This window comes from Antennarius striatus, chromosome 1 (assembly GCF_040054535.1).
Source record: "Antennarius striatus isolate MH-2024 chromosome 1, ASM4005453v1, whole genome shotgun sequence".
NCBI classification, from domain to species: domain Eukaryota; kingdom Metazoa; phylum Chordata; class Actinopteri; order Lophiiformes; family Antennariidae; genus Antennarius; species Antennarius striatus.
In genome coordinates this window covers 19,429,510-19,450,438 of record NC_090776.1, presented here as the reverse complement: position 1 = coordinate 19,450,438, position 20,929 = coordinate 19,429,510, and the positions used below count along the sequence as shown (strand labels likewise).

Sequence of the window (20,929 nt, the reverse complement as noted above, 5' to 3'; positions counted from 1 at the left end):
ATTTTGGCGCTCACAACACAAAGATGTGTTTGGATTCGGCCTGTTCTCCCCCCAGAGATTCGTTTGTGCTGCAGACTGTTTGCTTTGTGCTTTTTTTGGGTTCGGGTATTTCCAGTAATCACAAAAAGTTACGCAAAGCTGAAAAGTCCGAACCGCTTTATTGTCTTGAAATGAGGTGAACAGCATCAGTCAGCAAGCCAAAAACAAATGTCCTTTTGTGCAAATTATCAAAGAAACACCAAATGAAACAGGCAGAATGTATACCATACCATTAAATTAAACTGATCTTACGACTTGCAAATGAAGCTACGGGTACAGAGAGCCAGCACCCATTTTACCAAGTAGAACGAACCCCAATATCACATGGATTATACCAGGGATTACACACCTAGAGCCAAATACAACACATGAGCTGAATGTAAATCCAGAGGTTTAATTATACCACACTTAAGACTTCAGCAGACAATATCGACACAGTGGTAATATCAGACTCGGTCTGGTCAATTCCAGATTGCCCCTTTTTATAAGGTCAAATGTGTAAATTAAAAGACCTCAAAACATAAAAGCCCAGCAGTAGTCTGAATGAGAAACTTTGATGCAGCTAATGGAGTAAAGACACCAGATGACCTTTACATCTAATTATTCAAATAAATTCATGATCGATTCTGATCGACTCATAAATTAATATGCTAGACACATTTGCACATGCAGAGTAGACTCAAATGGAACATGTCCACAATACTGTTAAGAGTATCAGAGAAGATGCGTCGTTCAGAGACCACATACAGTATTTTCCGCACCATAAGGCGCACCTAAGAGCCTTTAAATTTTCTCAAAAACCAACAGTGTGCCTTATAATCCAGTGCGCCTTATATATGAAAAATGTTTTAGAATAGGTCATTGAAGGTGCGCCTTATAGTCCAGTGCGCCTTGTAGTGCAGAAAATACTGTACTTTATACGACAATAACCATGTGATGAGAAATGAGGATCTTCTAATCTGTTTTTAGGACTTGACAGCAACCAGATTCAAGCAAACGTCTCAATGATTTATTTTTTTTAATGAATTAAGCTTCCCAAGCGGCCGGCCACATGGTGGCATCTGTGTCAGACGATGTGCTGACTCGCCAGCTGGAGACGAAGGCCTGCGTGGCTCCAGATCGACATCTGACTGCATCCCTGAATGGGTATCAGAATCCTGTACGCTGGTTAGAATGGCTCAGTGTTAGATGAGCTCACAAATATCTATTGCACTCAGTTTCTAAATGTCGGTTCAATCCAGCGACAAACATTTTACCACAAGTTACCGGCATAAACAGCTTTTTATAAAAAGGTTTTGGGTTAGTTTGAGTTCCCAAGTCAAAGTTAAAAGAATGAAATCATGATGACCGAGGCGCTCAAACTAATGAAGTTGTTTTTAGATTCTTCAACAGGAAATACTTTAAAACCTAGATGGATGGGTCTGTGAGGGATGTTCAGCCTGATGCCAGAACTTTCAGATCTGGTTCCTGATGCTGCAGCCAGAAACTGGTCCGGGCTTTTTCCTTTTTCATTATTCGGTTTGGTGGCTTTGACCAATCTTCTTCGCTCCATCCTCCTCAGGACTTCACGGCTCCTCAAAACTATGGTTTGTAAAATCAACCAACTTCTCTACCAAAGCGACCATTTCTTCACCCGTTTTTCTATTTGTGCAAAAACTACAGAAAGGATTTTCAACCAAATATGGAGGAGGGGCGAGGTGCAGGGACAATGTTTTAAACATAATTAAGAGAAAACGACAACCAATGTTCATGAGCTTTTACCGAGTGGTTGTGTAAAAAAAAAAAAGTAAGCATGCACATTTTAAGATGCACATCCTTGGTTGGCTGAAACTGTCGTGTAAAACAAATAGTACATTTCTTAACACTGGTGTCATTCAGTAGGGGGTTCCTTTTGTGCTGCGTTCCTTAATCTGAAGTGTCCTCCCAACCAGTAAAACGTGCTTGTTCAGGAGGCCTAATATTCTGCTCCTCTGCACACTGGAGTGTCTGATTAGAGGTCCGAGCTCTGACAGCGTCCTTATAGCTGGCCTTGTGCGCCGTCTTGTATTCCTGGTGGCATCTCCTGGTGTGTTTGGGGGACCTCATGTTGGACTGGAACTTGATTTAGCTGTTGGTGGTGTTCTTGAAGTGTATCTTGAAGAGCTGGTTGATGCGCTTGTGACTGAAGACCTTGTTCACGATGCATTTCCTGGTTGAGTTGGTGCGTCTCTGGGATGGCGTTTCCTTCCACTGCAGCAAAGAGAATCATTTTAATACAAGAAATAAAACAACTTTGAAAGACAATGGTGTGATCCAAACTCACCTAGAACGTCTGGGGGGGGTTCTACTTTCTGTGATTTCAGCCGTTCCATGTGCTCCACCGCCTGCAAAAGGACGAGTTTGTTTAAGCTGTTCTCACTTCTCTGTCCACAACTGAAGCATCTCAAACGACGGTGGACCTCCGTACCTGCTGGAGCTCGATTTTCTGCGCGTTCAGCTGCTCCTGTTGCTTCTCCAGGTCGTCTCTCTGTTTCTGGAGGTCAAAGGCCCTCAGGTTGAGGTCCTGCTCCTGCTGAGCAAGATGCTCCTCGAACTCCCTCATCTCCTCATCTGTGTAAGCCTGGTTCTGCTCCAGGGTCTGAGGAAGTGGACGCAACACTTTATTACAGTCCTACTTATTACAAATTGTTTTGAGGCTTATATTAATTAATTTTAAAAGCAGAAATATATATTGACTCTTGCCTCCCAGCTATCCGGCTCCAAGAATTCTTTCTTTTTCGTAGCAACCAGGAACTCATCCAGAGAGACCAGCCTGTCTTTATCAGAATCCACCTGGGAGGAAAACAGCAGCAAAGACCTTTATTAAAAAAAAATAAAAAAAACTTCTGTATGTGATGGAAGGCTCTGTGTAACCTTACCTCGTTCATGACGTGCTCTCTCATACGTAGCCGCTCTTCCTCCATCTCTATCATATCGTCCTCTTCATTTGTGGGGTCGTAGATTTTCTCCAGCTAAAATCGCAGGAGTGAACAGTTAGAGACTCCAGTCAGAGATGCACAAATGTTTTCAGGTGGTATGGCTTTACCTCTTTGGTGAACAACGCCTCTAGTTCCTGCTCATCGAAATAGCCATCTCCATTAGTGTCTGCATTAAAGAGAAACGAAGAAGACTGAGGTGAGGAAGCACACAGCTGTCTGGGATGGGATGAATGGATCATAAGAGGTCTTACCGTGAAGACTGAAGAAGGTCTTGGGATCAAAATCTTCAGGGTCCAAGCCGTCTGCTTCCTCCCACACCTCCTTCAGCTGATTCTGACTGCCCTGCAGCAGGTAAGAGGAATTTCAGTTCAGTTACAGCGGGATAAATTAACACATTCCCACATTTCTATGGGTAGTTGTGACTACCCATAGTCACGAGGGAACGTTTCCAAAAAGTGTTGTCATTAGTAGAAAGACAACTTAAAGCCTTCAGGCTCACCGGGTGGTTGACTTTCGGATGGTCGGCGTGCTTCTTCCTCATCTCCTCATAGTGCTCCTCCTCTTTCTTCCTCTCTTCCTCGTCCAGGGTTTTCAGGTGTTCACGTCTGTCATGCTCTTTCATCATTTCGTACCTTTTGAACTCATCGTGCTGCTCTTTGTCGTAGTTCTCCAGATCTTTAGTGGCCTTGATGGAGAGGGAAACAAATTACCCAAATTGAAAATCCACTTAGTTTATTGCAAAAGTTTCATTTAATGCAAAGAAATCATTTTATCTAATAATTATAAACAATGATTTGAACCTGGTGGTCTGTATTGTGCTGACTGGATGCTCCGACATCCGAAACAACCAAACTGCTGTGACAACATCACATTTATATACACCCCCCCTCTAGTCTTGGTGTCAATAATCAGGAGATTTACCGATCTAATGAGCCGGTCCAGGTCGTCCACCTCAAACGTGTGTGGGTTCATGTGGTTCAGGTACTCGAACTGTTTCAGCAGAGCCTGATGGTCCACCGCTATGTCTGTGCAGGCAGATAAAAACACGACACTTTCTTTACAGAGAGAATCTAATGCACTGTGTGAAGGTTAAATATAATATTATGAACATAAAAGCAGCGGAAAAACTACTATTAGCGATGAAAAGGAATCATCTAATCCAAACTTCAGTGATTGTATCTCCTTTTACTTTAAAATACAATGGAAAAAATCTCTTAATTTTAAAGGAGCATTAAAATCCGTTTCTGACAACATCTGGGGCAAAGAGCAGCCTTTGATTTTCCCAATGATATCTTGGATTAATCTCTATCAGTTTTTTCCTTCACACTCAACTTTGTGAACGTTTGTTCATTTGTTCTACTTTGATATTTTTTGTAGTGAATATATTTAACATTACTCACTTAAACATCTTACTTTAAATAAAAATCTAACAAAATACAACACACCATTCCCTCCTTCGAGGTCCTGCTTGGCCTTAATCAGCGTGCGGAGTCGATTCACCTCCTGCCTCTTCAACTCGTCCAGTTTAGTTCTGACATGATGGCTGACGAAGTCCAGCTCTTTGGCCAGCTTCCCTTGCTGTATAATAAATAAAACATTTCATTTACATAAATCACATTTCCACAATACTGGGAAGACTAAAGAAAAGGGAAAGGAGCTCACCTTGATGTCTTCCATGTCTGTGTTGTGGAGCTTTTCTCTGAAATGCTGGTCTTTCTCCAGAAAATCGATGACTTCCCTGAGGTAGCGGTCGTAGTGAAGCCCGGTGTCCTGTGGAACGCAATGAATCACATGTCAGATTATTAAAACCGCAGGTAATACGGCACAGATACGTCACCGCGTAATGTTTAAGTACATTATAATGGACACTGTGAAGGAGCTGATGCACTGAGAACAGATTAAGTGCGTCTGCTGACCAATTTAACAGATCTTTGCCCAGATGTTTGACGCAGAGAGAACAGCTTTTACCATGAATGTCTCTAAACTGTATTAGTGCCTTGTGGAAATCGCCATATGCTGCAGCTGCTTCGTGGTTAACACTCAAATCATTTCCTCATAAAACTGCAGGTGTTTGCATTCTTACTCCAAAATGGGATCCGTGTGGTATTTGTTTAAGCTCTGCAAAGCTAATATTTCAACGTTTAACATGAACACGCCCTTCCCCTGAGGCGATCGTAGTTGACTACAATCTGAGTGCTTCAGACGCTACAACATCTGCTGCTTTTGTCCTGTTACAATAGATAAAAATTGGATTTTTGGGGTCATAACTTTTGAGCAGAATGTGTAAGCGAGGTGATTTAAATATAGACATCTGGACATCTCTGATTTAAACAAGATCAATTGGTTTTGCTCCTGGTGAAACAGCTCACGTCACCAACATCATTGATAACCATAAGGACTCAAATAGATTTCGATTGCTTTCTGTCCATTAAGATTTATAGATTATATAAAATGAAACACTAAAATGCTCGTCACAGGTTGTGACATAAATCTGTGAGTCTTGTTTTTACTTCAAGCTCCTTTTGTGCTTAAAAACCCGACTGTCCATGGATCTCCTGTCTTATTACCACACTAGCTGGAGGCTCTTCGGGGGACTTCTCGGGCTCCTTCACTTTGGTCTTATCCATACTGATGGGGACTGCCTCCACACACAGCAGCTGGACCAGCAGCAGCACCCCCGCGGTGAAAAGCGCCCGGCTCCAGCACATCTGAAACATCAGGATAATTCATGTCGGTAGGTATTTAACATCAGCTGCAGCGGTGTGTGCGCAGGGATCGTGGGGTGTCGCTCCAACAACCCCCCCCCCCCAGCCTGCGCTGACGGCGAATAATCTCCACAGGAAGCTGCGGTGTTAGCATTAGTATTAGCCACCGAATAGGTTCCGCTAATGGGAGCCAAGCACTGTTAGGTAGTCGTGTCTCCTGTCGGTGCGAGCGGTACGGCAACTGTTACGTGTTGATGACGTTCACCGGTGGGTGAAACACCTCCATAAATACTGGAATCCATTGTTTACTCACTTTATTGTGAATCCCGGACCTCATCACTTCTGCTTTCCTCCGTTCAGCTGAACTTGTCAGTCGTGAGCAGCTCAGCAGCGGTAGGTTGTAGACGTGATCACAACTCATGCCATTGGTCAATTTGGCTGTCCGTCCAATAACATAGCAAGTTAGGTTGAGGTGAATCGTACGTGGCGAGATGATGACGAACGAGCGAGCGGCGACGCACGATACGGGAGTGATGGCGGTAGTTGTGTTTTATTACATTTTATGTTTTCTAGTGTAATTTCCGCTCATTTTCATGCAAAATTATTTTCACAATTTAAAAAATACGATTTACTATCACAGTTATTATCAAGCACCCTCTCCAGTGCGTTTTAACAATAACATTGCACATGTATCTGCTTCATTAATCCAAATGTGAAAAAGAAAGATACAATAGAATTTACAAATAATTTTTTAAAGTTTATTTTGCTGCATCAGTAAACAGACAATACTCTATTAATATCGGTCAGGCTGCTACAATCATTAAAAAACTAATTAACGTCATAATCAAATTGCTCCATGTGTAGAGGTTAATATCTTTAAGTATAACCAGTGAAACGTTTTAAAATTATGATGCATCTTTATTACTTCTGGTGTGTTTATGTATCATCAGGTTTAAGGTGGGCCGCATTTTAACTTTACTGATAACAACTTATGATATTTTATTGGAATAATATAGAATTAGCTTCAAATTCGCTTGGTATTGTTAACTATAAAAGAGAAGATGTGTAATATCTCATAAGATAAAAATTCTTTGAATCGATGATGTGATTGTTTTCGAAGTCATTTACCGAATGTCACTGCAGTTCCCTTTTCAGACACTAGGTGGCGCAAATTAATTGCAAGCTTAAACTGCATTACTTGTAAAACTATTTCAAACTTTATTGTCATGGATTAGTAATTGAATCAATATTTGATTGGTTGTGGCTTGAGAGGTCGTGTAGGTGTAATACAATATGCCATTGGGACGATATAAGTTCCCCCATCAGTGAAAACGACACTGTAAAACACTTTGGATGACATACTGTATATGTACTGTACTGTAGGACATGTTTCCAGTTGACTTAACAGGTGAAATGTTTTGGAAGACATTGGAGATAATGAGCGGTCATATTTGAATACTTGAACCAGATTGGATAACTTGGAATTATATTGTTAAAAAGAGCTTTAACAATATAATTAAAGAAGGGATATTTGAAAGTCGACGCAGGTACAGAAAGACAACTAAATGAACATGTTACTTTGAGTTGACTAATGACTAAATGTATGACCCCTGCTCTGTGGGTAGAGCTGGAATATTTCAATGAGGTGTGAGTTAATTAATCACTGCCTCAGAAAATGAACGAATGCTATGACATAGAGGGAGTTCATTTTCGTCACCGATGCATTGAATAGTGAAAAAATATATTATAGAATTTCATTCCACACCGTTATTAATTTGGTCGATTTGAATTACATTCAGGAGAAATAAATTGTAATTTCCAATGCTGGTCTTTTGTGTGTGTGTGTGTGTGTGTGTGTGTGTGTGTGTGTGTGTGTGTGTGTGTGTGTGTGAGTGAGAGAGAGAGAGCTGTGATTCAGCAGGAGGAGCCTCTCTGAGGGGAGGACAATAGCATTGAGTCACCTTGCTGCATTGGGAGCCTCTGGCAGCCAAGAGGCAGGAATCAGCAGCAGCAGACCGTACTGCAGAGCTGCAGCAAACTGCGCATTAACTATGTGTGCATTTGGGTGTAAATGACCATGTTGCTATAAGTGGATGTATGTGTTTAGTGGGAATGATGATAATTCATGACAAGGTCATATAATAGCAGGGAAACCAGATGTTTATTCTGGGGTCTACCCTATATTACACTGAGCTGGGGCGGCTGTGGAATACAGCTTTTTGGTGCCTAAAAATTACACCAAGTTCAACTACTGTAATATCTATAATACAGGGAGGATTTACAAATGTTTCAAACATAGTGTGTTCAATACTATGTAGTTTGAATAAAACTATGCTTTTAAAATATATAAATTTGCTATGTTTTTAAGTGTGAAAATGACATGTCTAACTGGTCGCCTATTTTTAAATATGTTTTCCCTGCATCAGAACATCTGACTTTGACGACACATTAGAACTAAATCCATTTTTCAGCAGCTGCACTTTTTTGTTTTTTCTGGAGGGAATTAAAACTTTCACTCGCGTCTGAAGAATCTTGGAGTTTTAATGATGTTTCTGCAGACAAATAAAAAATGTAATTTCTAATGTTAGCTGCTCCCTGTCGACCAGTAGACTTACAGAATGATTATCCACTCACAGAGGACAGGATGACTGATTACTGTAATTTACATGTCATGGTAAACACCAGATAATCAGGTGTTTCTGCAGGTCATGCTTAAGTGGTTTGACCTTTTCCTTGACTGACACCCACAGTTACATGGATACCATCATATCAATAATGCTGTATTTACATAAGACAGCTTGGTGTGATAAAGTCAGACTTGGCTGCTCCCGTCTTGATTGTTCAGTGAAATAACTTCAGTATCAACACGGCCGTGACCTTGGATGTCACCTGCCCTCACCAGACCCGTTGGGGTTTATGGGCAGCATTGGTAAGATGGGCAGGTCTTGTTTTTTTTATTTTTTTGATGCAGAGCATTATTATGTTGTTCCAAGGTCAGGGAGGCTCCATGTCCTCAAAGCGTGATGCAGCAAAGGATTCATAAAGCTTCCCGGACAATTCACACAAGAACATTCATTCATTCATTCCCACACGATGACATGATGTGTTCAGAATGCACACAGGCGTAACTGGGTCACAATATACCCTGACCCCCCTATTCTGTGTCATCATAATTTAATATCTGATTCATCAAACCTCCAGGTAAGATCTCACCTGAGCTGCAGTAGCAGAATTCACCTGGTTGTCCCGAGGTGTGTGTGTGTGTGTGTGTGTGTGTGTGTGTGTGTGTGTGTGTGTGTGTGTGTGTGTGTTGGCTGACGTTGACCTTTTCATAAATGGCAACTTATTATTTTTTTATTTACACACAACACACCATCCAATCACATTATAGGGAGGATTTAAATCTTGCTGCATGTGTAAAATAATATTATAATTTTATAATATAATATTATAGTAGAATCATATTATAATTTATTCATGTTTTTTTTCTCTACTACTTACAACATCACAGAGCACAACCGTCCCGAAACGTCCCGGTCACGGTCGGGCTCCGTGCCTGCGAGTCTTCGCATCGGGTCTAATTAACGCCCCTCGGTCGGACTTGTCCCCTCCGGTCAGACGCGGGACCCGCTTCCCGGTCCTGTTCGGCTCCGAACCCGTTATGAAGCGGATTGGTGGGAGCGGTTCGACTCGGTTCTGTGTTCGTCCCCTTTAAAACCATGCAGCCCTAGCGGGGGGACCTCCATCCGGGCTGCCGGGAAAAGTGTGCGGAGAGGGAGCAGAGGGGGACGGGGGGGGATCATGGCGGCGCCGCTCGGACGGGACAGCCTCCCGGAGCTCTGGTCCTACGGGGTCTGCGGGGACGGACGCGTCTTCTTCATCAAGTGAGCGCGGCTGTTATTTATTTCTATTTAATTGTGACGGTAAATGCCCCATAAAGCGGCAGATGAGGTTCATTACCGACCAGTAACAGGTGTTTTCCCTCCAGTGATAAAAGTCGCAGCACAACTTGGCTCCATCCGCGCTCCGGTGAGCCCGTTAACTCGGGACACATGATACGTTCAGGTACCGGCGGACGTTATCGTTTTTTATTACTGTACTTTATTTTTTTATTTATTTTTACCGCAATATGCTCTCGATATGCCCGTGGTGGTGCGTTCACTGTCTTGTATTTTCTACTTCCTCACAGATTTACCAAGAGGATGGGAAGAGGGCTTCACGGACGAAGGGGCCAGTTACTTCATCAAGTGAGTGCCGCATTCCGTCACCGTCAGCTGTTTCTACTTGATGTTTTTGAGTTAGCCTCTAAATCAATCCGTTATCGTTCGCTGACGTCCCGCGTGCCTTGAACGCACCATCATATGGACTCACATCATATGGATGGATGGATGGATGGATGGATGGATGGATGGATGGCTGCGTGGGGAGTGGAGAGTGGCACAGGACGGAGGGGGGCATTAAAATTCTCCTCACATCTTCCATGCAGGACCTCTACTCTCCACATTACATAGGTGTGTCTCTCTGTGTGTGTGTGTGTGTGTGTGTGTGTGTGTGTGTGTGAGGGGTGTGTCCATGTGATGACAGAGATGTATGCTATGATCACATTATTGAAGGATTTACAAAGTCACTGACCAACACTGAAGTTGCCCAGATGCCCCCGTCCTTCACGCATCAGCATTTTTTAGGTGCCGACTAATCGTTACCGCACCAACACGCCCCTCATGTGTGTGTGTGTGTGTGTTGATGACTCAGGATTAATGTGCATGATATTCTAATTTGCAGACTTTGATCAGAACCGACTGATAAATCCTGCTGAAGCTTCTTAAAATCCTTGGTTTGCACTGGTTTGGCCGTGAAGCGTCCCAGTTCTCCCACCACAGCTTATTTAAGGTTCTGGAGTCGTGTCACGGCCCGTTTGGTTTGCTCCATTTGTTCCAAACAGAAGGGCTTTATAATGAAGTTTTACCCCCCCCTCAGGGCAGCATTTGGAGGATTTACGTCAGACAGGAGGTAATGCTTCATCAGGGTTTGGTTGGCTTGTTTGTTGGTTTGTTGGTAGGATTGTTGAAAACGATCGTGAACTGGGTTTACAGCTTTTGGGAATGGTTAGAATTAGGGTTACCCCCCCTAATCCTTGGAGTCATTAGAGTCATTTTATGGGGGTCACACCGGGTGAGGTGAAAGTCTTGATGGGGAACCTGAGGCTTGTAGCGTTCTGGACGTGGGCGATTAAAGATCCAATTCTAAACGTTAGACTAAGGGGTGTCCATCCCTCCATTCGTCATCGTCTTTATAAAAACCCTCGTCAAACTCTCTCAGGTCGCCTGAGTGTTGCTGACGACTCTTGAATTATGCTCAGAATAAAGGCTGCCCTAATGTTCCCCCCCGGTTCACGTTCCTTTCCTGTACAAGAAGCCAGAAAAACACAACAGCGTGACGGTCGGTCGCCTCGTGGTTGACTTGCTGCGCCGCCGGCCGGTGAAAGGATTCTGCCTCTTGATTCTTTGTGTTCCAGACTAATTTATTTCCTGTTCTTCTGGACTCCTTTGTCTTCATTTTAACCCTTAAACCAGTCTATCCCTACTATCGGATAGTTCCTTAGACGTAAATGATTGGTAGATCAATCCAATGTTGGGGTGGGATTAAAGTTAATGTGATCGTTTAATCATCCTGAGGTGCGTCTCTGGTGGTGCGTTTGATTTATGGTGCACCTGGACGACAGGTTTCTGTTCTGGTCTCTTGTGTCGGGGGGTTAATTATAGGAAGCATCGCCGTGAAGTCCATCTTTCCTCTTTGAGCGCTTCCTGTTTGATTCATTTCTACTCTACTCTTACAAAACGCTTCAGTTTGGTAGAAAAAACAACGTTCTCTTCAGGAATATCTTCACAGATTTTGCCCAAGATATTTTATGATTAAAGTTTACTGGCATAACTCAACCCCCCCAACAAAGATGGTGAAGATTGCTCCAGCTCCCGCCAGATAAATGGTGAAGTAATGTGAGCCGTGGCTGTCGTTCACCTCCATTAAAATGATTACAATTGTTTTTTGAATCATAACTGGCTGCGTCTCAGTGTTTTAAAATTCCTGTGAATACTTCAGGGACAGTTAATAGTTCAGGAGAGTTTATTTTCTTTCCTCAACAAACCTTCATTTGGTTTCGAGGTAAACATCAGGCTCCAGGAGGACGGCCAGAGTTCTGCCGTCCATCTCCTCTCATCTGTGTCCAGGAAGCACAAACAAACCCAGGCTGGCCTGAAGTTCACACGCTGCTGCCGTGACAACGGTCAGCAGGTTCGCTGGTGTGTTGATGCAGGAATTCGGCCGAGCCGAGGTACAAAGGGAGGATTGTTCCGACGCTGCCTCTGTGGCGGAACCCTGGTTTATTCCCACCCCCTGTAGGCCGACCTGCACAATTGTTTGCACTGATTTATGTGGATCCTCCAACAGTTTGAGCGTCCGTTACCTTCAATAATTCATCCAGAGCTGCAACAAGTGGTTGAATAATTTACTCATCCATCAAAAACAAGTTTAAGACGCTTTTTAAGTGCTGGTTGCTGATAATTAATGTAAGACTGTGAAGAAGTCTTTGATAGAAGGAAACAGACGATGTCTCTTTGGGTTTTCTATGGTGGTCAGTGAAGCAGATTGGATGAAAACTTAAATCTGGAGCGGATCCAGATTAAAAGGCAGATTATTAATGTTATGATTCAGATTATTGTGGATTTGGTCCCTTCCTGATGTAGCTCGACGGTTGTTTGGATCAATATTTGGAATATGGATCAGGGTGTACCTCAGGGAGAATCTGTTCTACTGAGTTCCCTCCCAGCTCTTTGAAATGTTATGGGTCAAATGATTTAATGATTCCTCATAAAAGTCACCTTCAGATAAGTAATGATAATACTCTCAACCCTAATTAATCGATTTACTGAACCGTGTAGATTTGGGACGGGTCAATCCAACCCAAACAGGTCCTGGCTGTCACACAAGATTTCAAAACCTACTCTATTGGAGCACAAGGAGGATGTGCTTTTTATGATTGGCCGTATTTATAGTCCATGAATTCATTATCGACCAATAACAGATAGTTTAAGTGTCTCAGGATTAATTTCTGACATTCATGGATCTTTAATCCCAAACTGAATCCTAATGGATCTAATCTCAGGTTGGTGCACTCGCCACCACTTCACTGGTACCTGGGAACTATGCAACCCTATATCTCCCTGAGGGGAAAGCGACCCCCCCCCCAAGTGAAGACACAGTTCACATTGTTCGCTGTAGGATTTTCCACGCCCCGTTTACAGACTTTTTTTCTTGACGTTTGGCTTGTATTTGATAATCAGTCGATTATCTTTAATCGAGAGAGCGCGTTAATTATCTGTGAGTTGGTTTAAGAGTTTGTAAGCAAGGAGTTTCATTAGAGGATTAAAAAAAGTCTAATATCTCTACAGACCCTTATCTTAATGCGGGTTTAATTATGTTTTTTTTTCTGCAAATACAGCAAATCCGTACTTCAAAACATGACGTGGTCTTCAAACCTCCACAGTTTAAATGTATACGTGTAATAAACATGTAAAAGAGACATGGACTCCTCCCCTGCTGTGATTCATTTCATGTGATGACATTTTCCTGGACACTCGTCACCGTCAGGTGATTTTATATCGATAGGGTCTTTTTATACGGCTCATATACACAGGTAAGCGTTTTCCCTGCAGCTGTTTTGTGGAGACGATGACCTTCATCAGAAAATAGAAATCATTACAGTCGTGTTCGATGGGAGACGACCAGATGGATGAGCCCATTCCTGTCTGGATGAAATGAAGAGAGGGGGTCGTTATTATGTGATAAGGTCCGGCGTCATCACGTTTATCCCGCTTTTGACATCCCGCTTCAAAGCGGTGATGGATTGTAATTGTCAGTGTTCGTGTGTTCGTCCATTCATCCACCAAATATCTTCACAACCGTTGCAGATAGAAAGATGAAACAAAAAGCACATTACTCGGGCGGTAAAGGGAATGAAAATGAGACGATGACTTTTTTGATTTTGAGAAAACTGGGTCAAGGTCAAATTTCAACTTTTGTACATTCAGGAACCGGATAAGATAGAAAGACGAAACAAAAGGGAGGCAAAGGATGAAAATTAGATCATAACCTTGACCTTGAAAACTAGGTCAAGGTCAAATTTGCACTTTTTAAACACCTTTTTTAAGGTAATAAAAGTATAAATATTGTAAAAAATTATTTAAAAAAAAAAATTTGTAAAAAGGATTAAAAACATTTACATTTGTAAAAAAAATAAAATAAAAATTAATGCTCACAACAATATTGTAGGTTGTCCTGAGTCTGTCTGCTACAGTATACTGGTCAACTTACAAATATATAATAAAAAGCCTAATACTCGATAGTACAATATAGAATTCATTGCTGCGACCATTATGAAAATAGGTCAGGGTAAAATTTTGAATTCAGGGATGTCGCAGGAATGTTGCAGTCTCTGACTGTCTTGTTAAGTCTTTATCTGTACCTTAACTCGTGAATTCGATGAATTTTTAGCACAGAATTAATAAAAAACAGAATATTTTAACTGCATTCCAAGATCAGGAGGACGTGGAGGAGATGTAGGGCATCTGCATCATCGTAAAAACAGAGTCCTGGTTTCCTTCCTCCTGCAGACACACATTCTCTCTTTGAAGCGTTGTTCTTTAATCCAGAGAGGAGCGACGTGCTAACGCACGATAATCCCCGTTTACCTGTCCTCGTCTCCAGCTAGCGAACCCGTATGTCTGTCTTTCTCCAGCTTTTCCTTAAGGCGGTGTCTTTTGATACAAGGAGCCGGGTTGTTCACATCATGTCCCGGCTGATGTCGAACTAAACCCACGGCGCTGCTGGAACAGAGCGATGAAACAGCAGATTGAGAGTCTGGGGTCTCCAATCTGTAACTCCCTGAATGTTCAGTGGATGGTGACCCCCTCCCGTTTAGGTGACCCCCTCCCAATGACCTCCTCCTGCCAAGATGGGGACCTGCTCTCGCATCTGCCCCTCGGCCGGTGGAGGGGGCAAGCAGGAAACAGATGTGGCTACTGAGGCTACTTCCACTGCACACGAGTCGTTTCCACCCCCCCCTCCACCCCCTCTTCCACCCCCCCTTGATTGAATTCAGATGACAGTTTTTCTGCCGCATTCTGTTAGAAGCTGGAGCCACTGCAGAGTCAGATCTCCTCCCTCCAGACGGAGCAGAAGCGATCCGAACGTCTCCGGGGACTGGATCTGAAAAACTTTTATCCTCCTTTTATAAAACCACTTCACATTGTTGGGGTAGATGTTCTAATCTCAGCCCAATCAATCGATTGATTGATCGATCAGGTTGGTGTCTGAGAGAACAGGAAATGATGTCACATCCTGATTGACAGATAATCGTAAAACTTTTATTCCAGCTCATGAATTTGACGTTTATCACCAGATCATAGAATTTATATCCACGGGGGTGGGGGGTCGCTTCATGATGGTTCACTCGGTACATTTTCCTTTAGGTGTATCATCTATTGTCTGAATGACTCAACGCTTCAATAAGTTTATGTTCTTCTGCAGGTGGAGTGTGTGAGCGCTGGAAGATATTTCTCATTGCAGATGACCTGATTGATTATCGCCGTTCCCATTAACGGAATATTGAGTGTGGAAAAGATGAATGGAAAGTGTTACCGCTGTGGTGAAGACAGTTCCTCTCGCTGCAGCGTTTATCGAACACAGCTGTCAGGCTGACGTCTGATCGGTTTAAGGCTAATTCATTATTCAGGAGCACATCGGTTCTAAGTTTTCCTCTTTTATATCTGTTTGATTTGATAATTAACTTGTTGAAGGATAGCTCAAAAAGTCAAGAGTGGATTTTTGATGATAGTTTTTTGATAATCATCTGGATCCAAGACAGAAGATTTAAGTTCTTAATTCTTATAAGATTTTTTTTAAATTCTGATTTCATGTATAATTCCCGTTGAAATTCACTGTTGAGTCACGTTATGGGGGTTAAAATATTAAGATATAATTCCTTCTAGGTGTAATAATCCACGATAATGGGGAGGATGAGGTTCTGTGGGGGAGTTTTTGTTGTTTGGATGCCGTCTGGTTTCAGATGTGATCAGTTTTCAAGCTGTTGATAAAGTTTTGATCGTGTGAGAAAGTTACGTTTTCGCAGTGGAACGAGGACTGTCAGAGGATGCAGTTGTGCCAGTTGCCACTAGAGGCTACTGTTGAGTTTGAGTCTATTTTGTATTGAGTCACTAAAACTGGTTTAACTCAGGATTAAGTTAGAAACAAATAACTATAAATGAATGAAAACAGACTGTTTAACTTTAACTGTTTCTGCACCTCCTCTGTATGTACACGCCGTCCCCACCCTGCGTTACGATTGGGGAGCATTCCATTCTAGGTGACAGAGTGAAGCATAACTGTTGACCAGGCTGTCCATTACACCTATTGATCCTGACCCCCCCTGGTCCAGCCCCCTGCTCTTATCTGTGCGTCTGTCTGTGGATTATTGAGCCGGCTTCTCGGGTTCATTCTGCCCCCCCCCCCGGCCAGGCTGGGATACGATCCGATGGTTCGTCAGACGCCGAGGTCAGCAGTTTACATGACCGGACAGCACAGTACAGTTAATGCCGCTCCGGCAGAGCTGGCCCTTCCCCTTCCCTCCGTCTCCATCTCCCTTGTCGGGACCGGACAAAGAGGTTATGGTTTTATTACTCCATGGAAAGTCTTAAGTGGATTTCGGTGCTGAGAGGCGAGGAGAGAGGGCTGAAGCAGCAGTTCTGCTCCTTATCAGGCGAAGCTGTCCATCCCCACCAAGCACAGATCTCACAGAGGAGACATCTGTCCACCGTTCCCCTCAGCATCTGGACCGACTTGGACATCTAAAACTTTTGCATCGGTAAGTAGATAAGCATCAAGACGGATGGGATGGCTTGGAATATGAGTAGAAGAACAGGAGGAGGATGAATCAAAGGTGTTTTTATTATAAGACATAAGGTGTTAGAATGATGAAATTTTAACAAAAACCCCACAAATTCTGCTGTAAATGCTTTTTTCCACATATCTTTATTATAGGAGCATTATTTAAGAGTAAACTCAGTACTCAGACTGTTTGTCCATTGCAGTCGTAGCTGTTCACTTGATCTGGTGTTGTGTTATTATTTATAGTCAGTCGGGCTGAACTCTCAGGATCCTGCTTTCTGTTTGTGAAAGCGTGGACTTGTCATCAGGATTGGATTCCTGCTCTGTTTCTGTTACACGTTTGTCCTGCTTTCATATTTTGTGACACATCTGCAGGGTCTGACCAAGAAATGTGCAGCTAAAAACATGCATGTTGAGGTTTCCTCCATGCAGAACAATGAGCTGCTGCAGCAGAAGTCAAACGCGCGATCGAACAATCGGTCCGATGTGGAGGTCTTAACTTGCAGTGCACGTGCCGTGACTGTTGTGTTATGCTAATGAGATGCTAAGGTGAGCGGAGATGGATTAACACCCGTGGGACCAGGCTAATACCTGCAGATACTGTCGGTGTAATCTCTGGGGTGGCCTCCTGGTGTGTGGGGTAAAATAATACCGTATCCAAGGAGACGTGGGATTGCAGGTTGTTAAGAAGAGATGTTTTATTATGATGATGGGTTTGTAGTTGGTACAAAACGGGCTGTAGAATATAAAAAGATCTTTCATTCTCTACGGTGACACGATGTGGGATGTTTAAGTTGTAGCTGGCTTTGGCTTCCTCTTCCTCCTCCTTCCTCCCAGCTCTCCCTCCTCCTGCTTTGCTCTGCATTCTGCCTGCATGACTGCAGAGAGGATGGAGCAGAGACGGGGTCCGGTTCAGGGAAAACGCTCCGCCGGCAGGAACGCATCAGTCCCAGAGCGAAATCACATCCAATGCACCGAAAGGACACGGATTGGAGGAGTTATCAATGATGCTACATACCTGTGGTTTAATTGTGTGTGGTTCTGGGGGGTGGGGGGTTGGGTTTAAAACACACCAATCACATCGTGACAGTTCATTGGTCATATGTATGTTTTAGGTCCAATGAGAAAAAGGAAGTTTCTAATGACTGGACGCCTCAGTGCGTGACAGGGATCATCATCATCATCATTTGTGTCTCACAGGCGACCTCACACAACCAGGAAGCTTGTGTGTGTGTGTGTGTGTGGGGGGGGGGGGGGCACATGTGAGCCTCCCCGCCCCTGTCCCATCAGACACATCAGAGAACATGGAATGGCGTTGCTAACATAGTTGCTAGGGAGGCGTGTCTGCAGGAGACGGAGTTGTTCGTGGAGTTTTTTCATGATGGAAAGTCTCCTCTTTTGCGGCTAAATGAATGCATTCCCACTTCTGTGGGGTTGGGTTGGGGTGGTGGGGGGGGTGGAGATGCTCACTGCAGTGCCTCACCATCCAGGTCACTGACTGCTGTGTCGATGTCAGCAGAACTGTGATCCCTCACGCTGGTGATGATGCTCCTCTATAAACACGCTTAATGCAGGATGCCTCTATAGTTCAGACCGTAATGCAGAATTGATGCAGCCCCCCCCCCCCCGGAAAACCAGATACAGTCTTCACAAAGGAATGTACAGTGATCCCTTGTTCCTCGTGGTTACTGCGTTCCAGGAACCACACGTGATTAACGAGTTCCGCAATAGAAAGACAAGCTATTTATCTTATTATTTAAGGTAATGTAAACGTTTCTGAACCCCCCCATACTGATGTTAAACCACCTTCTATCTGTATTACCTTTAAAACACTCTGATAGACTGTTTAAAGCACTTTTGTGTCTCACGGAAGTCAGAGACTCACGGAACGTAGCGCACTTCCGGATGCCGTCAGCCAATAGAATGCACGTACGGTATCACGTGACTGGTCGCAGCCCGGCAGCCAAACTGTCACGATAACATGGATACGGCTGTTTCACCTGTCAGCGCTGCGCGGCCCCATCATGCGTCTGGGGCGTTATCTGTTAGCAGAAAATCCGTGTACAAACTGATAACCTCCAGTTTTAAGGACGTGATGCTTTCAGGTCGCGACACAGAAACCGTTTCTAGATCAGAACACGTGGTTTGACTTGTTTATCATCCCTCACGTGAGACCCGTCATCAGCTCCACCTCTCGTGGTCCTGGTAGTCCAACTACCGAACAGCAGAGGCTCATCTGCATAACGCTGACAACTGGGGTCAGCTTCGGATCGCCATTATTTTTACACGGCCTTATTACTTCATACTCCTGGCCAATCAGCTTCCACGGTGGTCTCCTCCTGATGCATCATGCAACGGCTACTTTCAGCGCCGGTCTGGTTCTACTCATGTTGTTGGGAAATGTCTGATGGTTCCAGTAATGGTGATTCCACCCCTGGTTACACCCAGTTCAGCCCTCGATTCTGCTTTCTCCCCTCGGTCCCGGGCTGAAACCAAACGACGCTTCATTCGTTGGCTCGGCTGAAAACAGAGGTATATCCTTGGAAACCGGTCTCGTTGTTAGCGATGCCTCTAAAGTCGAGGCATTCCAAACAGGGAGTGCTTCTCAGTCCATAACCTTTTAAATTCCTGGAATTGTGATTTATATCAGTCTCTGTGAGTGGTATGAATGTCTCTAGGGAGGCTCTGCCGGCCAGCGCTCAGGCGTGAGCACCAGATGTGGCCTACCTTCCTCCATTCCTGACTTAATCAGCTTCCTAAGTCCAAACCTGCTCTCCTGACACTCTCAGGATCCAGATATCTAAAAATAGCCTCTAGATTCACTTACCCTCCGCCAGCCAAGTGGAACCTCAACTAATTAATTTGATCCATCTGTTGAATTTCCCCGAGAAAAAAAGAACCAGATTCAGGCTTGTTTTACACCCAAAACAGGAAGTCGGGCAGCGACGGATCGTCACGACTGAATGATGGAATCTGTGCTACATTCAAATAACCGTCTGTCATTTTCAGTCGTGCTGGTGAACAGAAATCACAGTTCACCTCCATGATGATGCGGTTCAAAGTTAAATAAACACATGACTCAGAGGAGACAGGTGGCGACACACTCCAGGTGACTTCCTGTTCATCCTGCGCGTAAAGAAAAACTGACTGAACAAAAAAATCTATTTGCAGCGGAGCCGTTAATCGTTGTCGTCTCTCGGGCGTCGCTGTGACGCAACTCCCCAGAGGACGTGTTGTACTGGTGTGTGTGTGTGTGTGTGTGTGTGTGTGTGTTTGACGTTTAGCAGGTGTATGTTGTGTGTCAGTGTCGAGGGTTGGAGGAAGACGAAGGGTATTTAGGGATGGGCTGGGGTAATAATACCTCTGACAGGATTGTGTGAAGGAATGAGACATGTTTCACAGCAGGAGGTCCAGCCCAGTCCGGTTGCTACGGGAACGGCTTTCATGGAATGATACTGGAAAAGAAGGATTATCCAGGTTTAGATAATCTTAATCCATAAGGATGCAGCAAAATTCAACTACATCTTGTTACAGCCAATTATGTAATAACAACTAATAATGTAATAACAGCCAGTTACATAATAACAACCAATAATGTAATATCAACCAGTAAAGTAATAACAACCAATAACGTAGTAATAACCAATGATGTAATAATAACAATAATGTAATAACAACCAGTAATAACAACCAATAATGTAAGAACTGCCAATAATATAATAATAACCAGTAGCGTAATAACAGCCAGTAATGTAATGACAACCAATAAGGTAATAATAACCAATAATGTTATAACAATCAATAAAGCAATAAAAACCAATAATATAATAACAACTAGTAATGTAATAACAGCCAATAACATATAACTACCAATAATGTAATAACAACCAATAACATAATGATAACCACTAATATGATAAAAGCCAATAATGTAATAACAACCAACAACGTAATAGAAAACTTGAATTTATAATGTGATAACTTTTGGCCAATAACACAATCTATTACTAATTCTAACCCCTGACCTGTAACCCTAACCCTAAACACTAACCTCTAACTCTAATCCTAAAACCTAATCCTAATCCCTAACCTGTTATCATAACCCTAACACCTATTTATTACATTATTAGCCAAAAGTTATCCCGTTATCACTTCAGGACTTTTATTACATAATTTTACATTATTGGTTTCTTCAGGCCTGTGTCTGTTTTGTCTTTATTAACGGATCAGATGTCCGTCGTGGTAAAGCTGGATTGACATGTCGGTTTTTATTTATTCATTCTATTT

At 43.2% G+C, this 20,929-nt stretch overlaps 2 protein-coding genes across 13 annotated transcripts in view; one reads left to right on the top strand and one right to left on the bottom strand.

Annotated features, from left to right (window-relative positions):
* Positions 1-413: 413 nt before the first annotated feature.
* nucb2a (nucleobindin 2a) lies at positions 414-6,075 on the bottom strand. The gene is made up of 13 exons (XM_068342771.1): positions 6,015-6,075; positions 5,564-5,704; positions 4,659-4,766; positions 4,442-4,574; positions 3,918-4,021; positions 3,496-3,681; positions 3,248-3,338; positions 3,104-3,162; positions 2,937-3,029; positions 2,761-2,850; positions 2,486-2,656; positions 2,342-2,402; positions 414-2,268 (listed from the first exon to the last, which is right to left on the bottom strand). The coding sequence occupies exons 1-13, from the start codon at positions 6,036-6,038 to the stop codon at positions 2,057-2,059; spliced, it is 1,473 nt and encodes a 490-aa protein (XP_068198872.1). The 5' UTR covers positions 6,039-6,075; the 3' UTR covers positions 414-2,056.
* Positions 6,076-9,288: 3,213 nt separating this feature from the next.
* The window catches only part of plekha7b (pleckstrin homology domain containing, family A member 7b), a 42,023-nt gene continuing 30,382 nt past the window's right edge, over positions 9,289-20,929 (top strand). For 2 of the 12 annotated variants that reach the window (XM_068322588.1, XM_068322483.1), the window contains exons 1-3: positions 9,308-9,585; positions 9,690-9,766; positions 9,891-9,948. In XM_068322588.1, the coding sequence (XP_068178689.1) occupies positions 9,503-9,585; positions 9,690-9,766; positions 9,891-9,948 (218 nt within the window). In that variant the 5' untranslated portion in view covers positions 9,308-9,502. Of the gene's footprint in view, positions 9,586-9,689; positions 9,767-9,890; positions 9,949-16,393; positions 16,620-20,929 lie in introns of those variants that run through there. The other 10 variants (XM_068322511.1, XM_068322491.1, XM_068322519.1 and 7 more) reach the window with 8 other exon arrangements.

What these genes read in the sequence shown, in the direction of transcription:
- nucb2a (XM_068342771.1), bottom strand. Translation starts at nt 6,038, where the DNA reads ATGAGGTCCGGGATTCACAATAAA. An exon ending in GGACCTCGAAGGAGGGAATG is followed by an intron (nt 4,022 to 4,441) that starts GTGTGTTGTATT and finishes CTGCCTGCACAG; the next exon opens with ACATAGCGGTGGACCATCAG. An exon ending in TGGAGCCGGATAGCTGGGAG is followed by an intron (nt 2,657 to 2,760) that starts GCAAGAGTCAAT and finishes CCACTTCCTCAG; the next exon opens with ACCCTGGAGCAGAACCAGGC.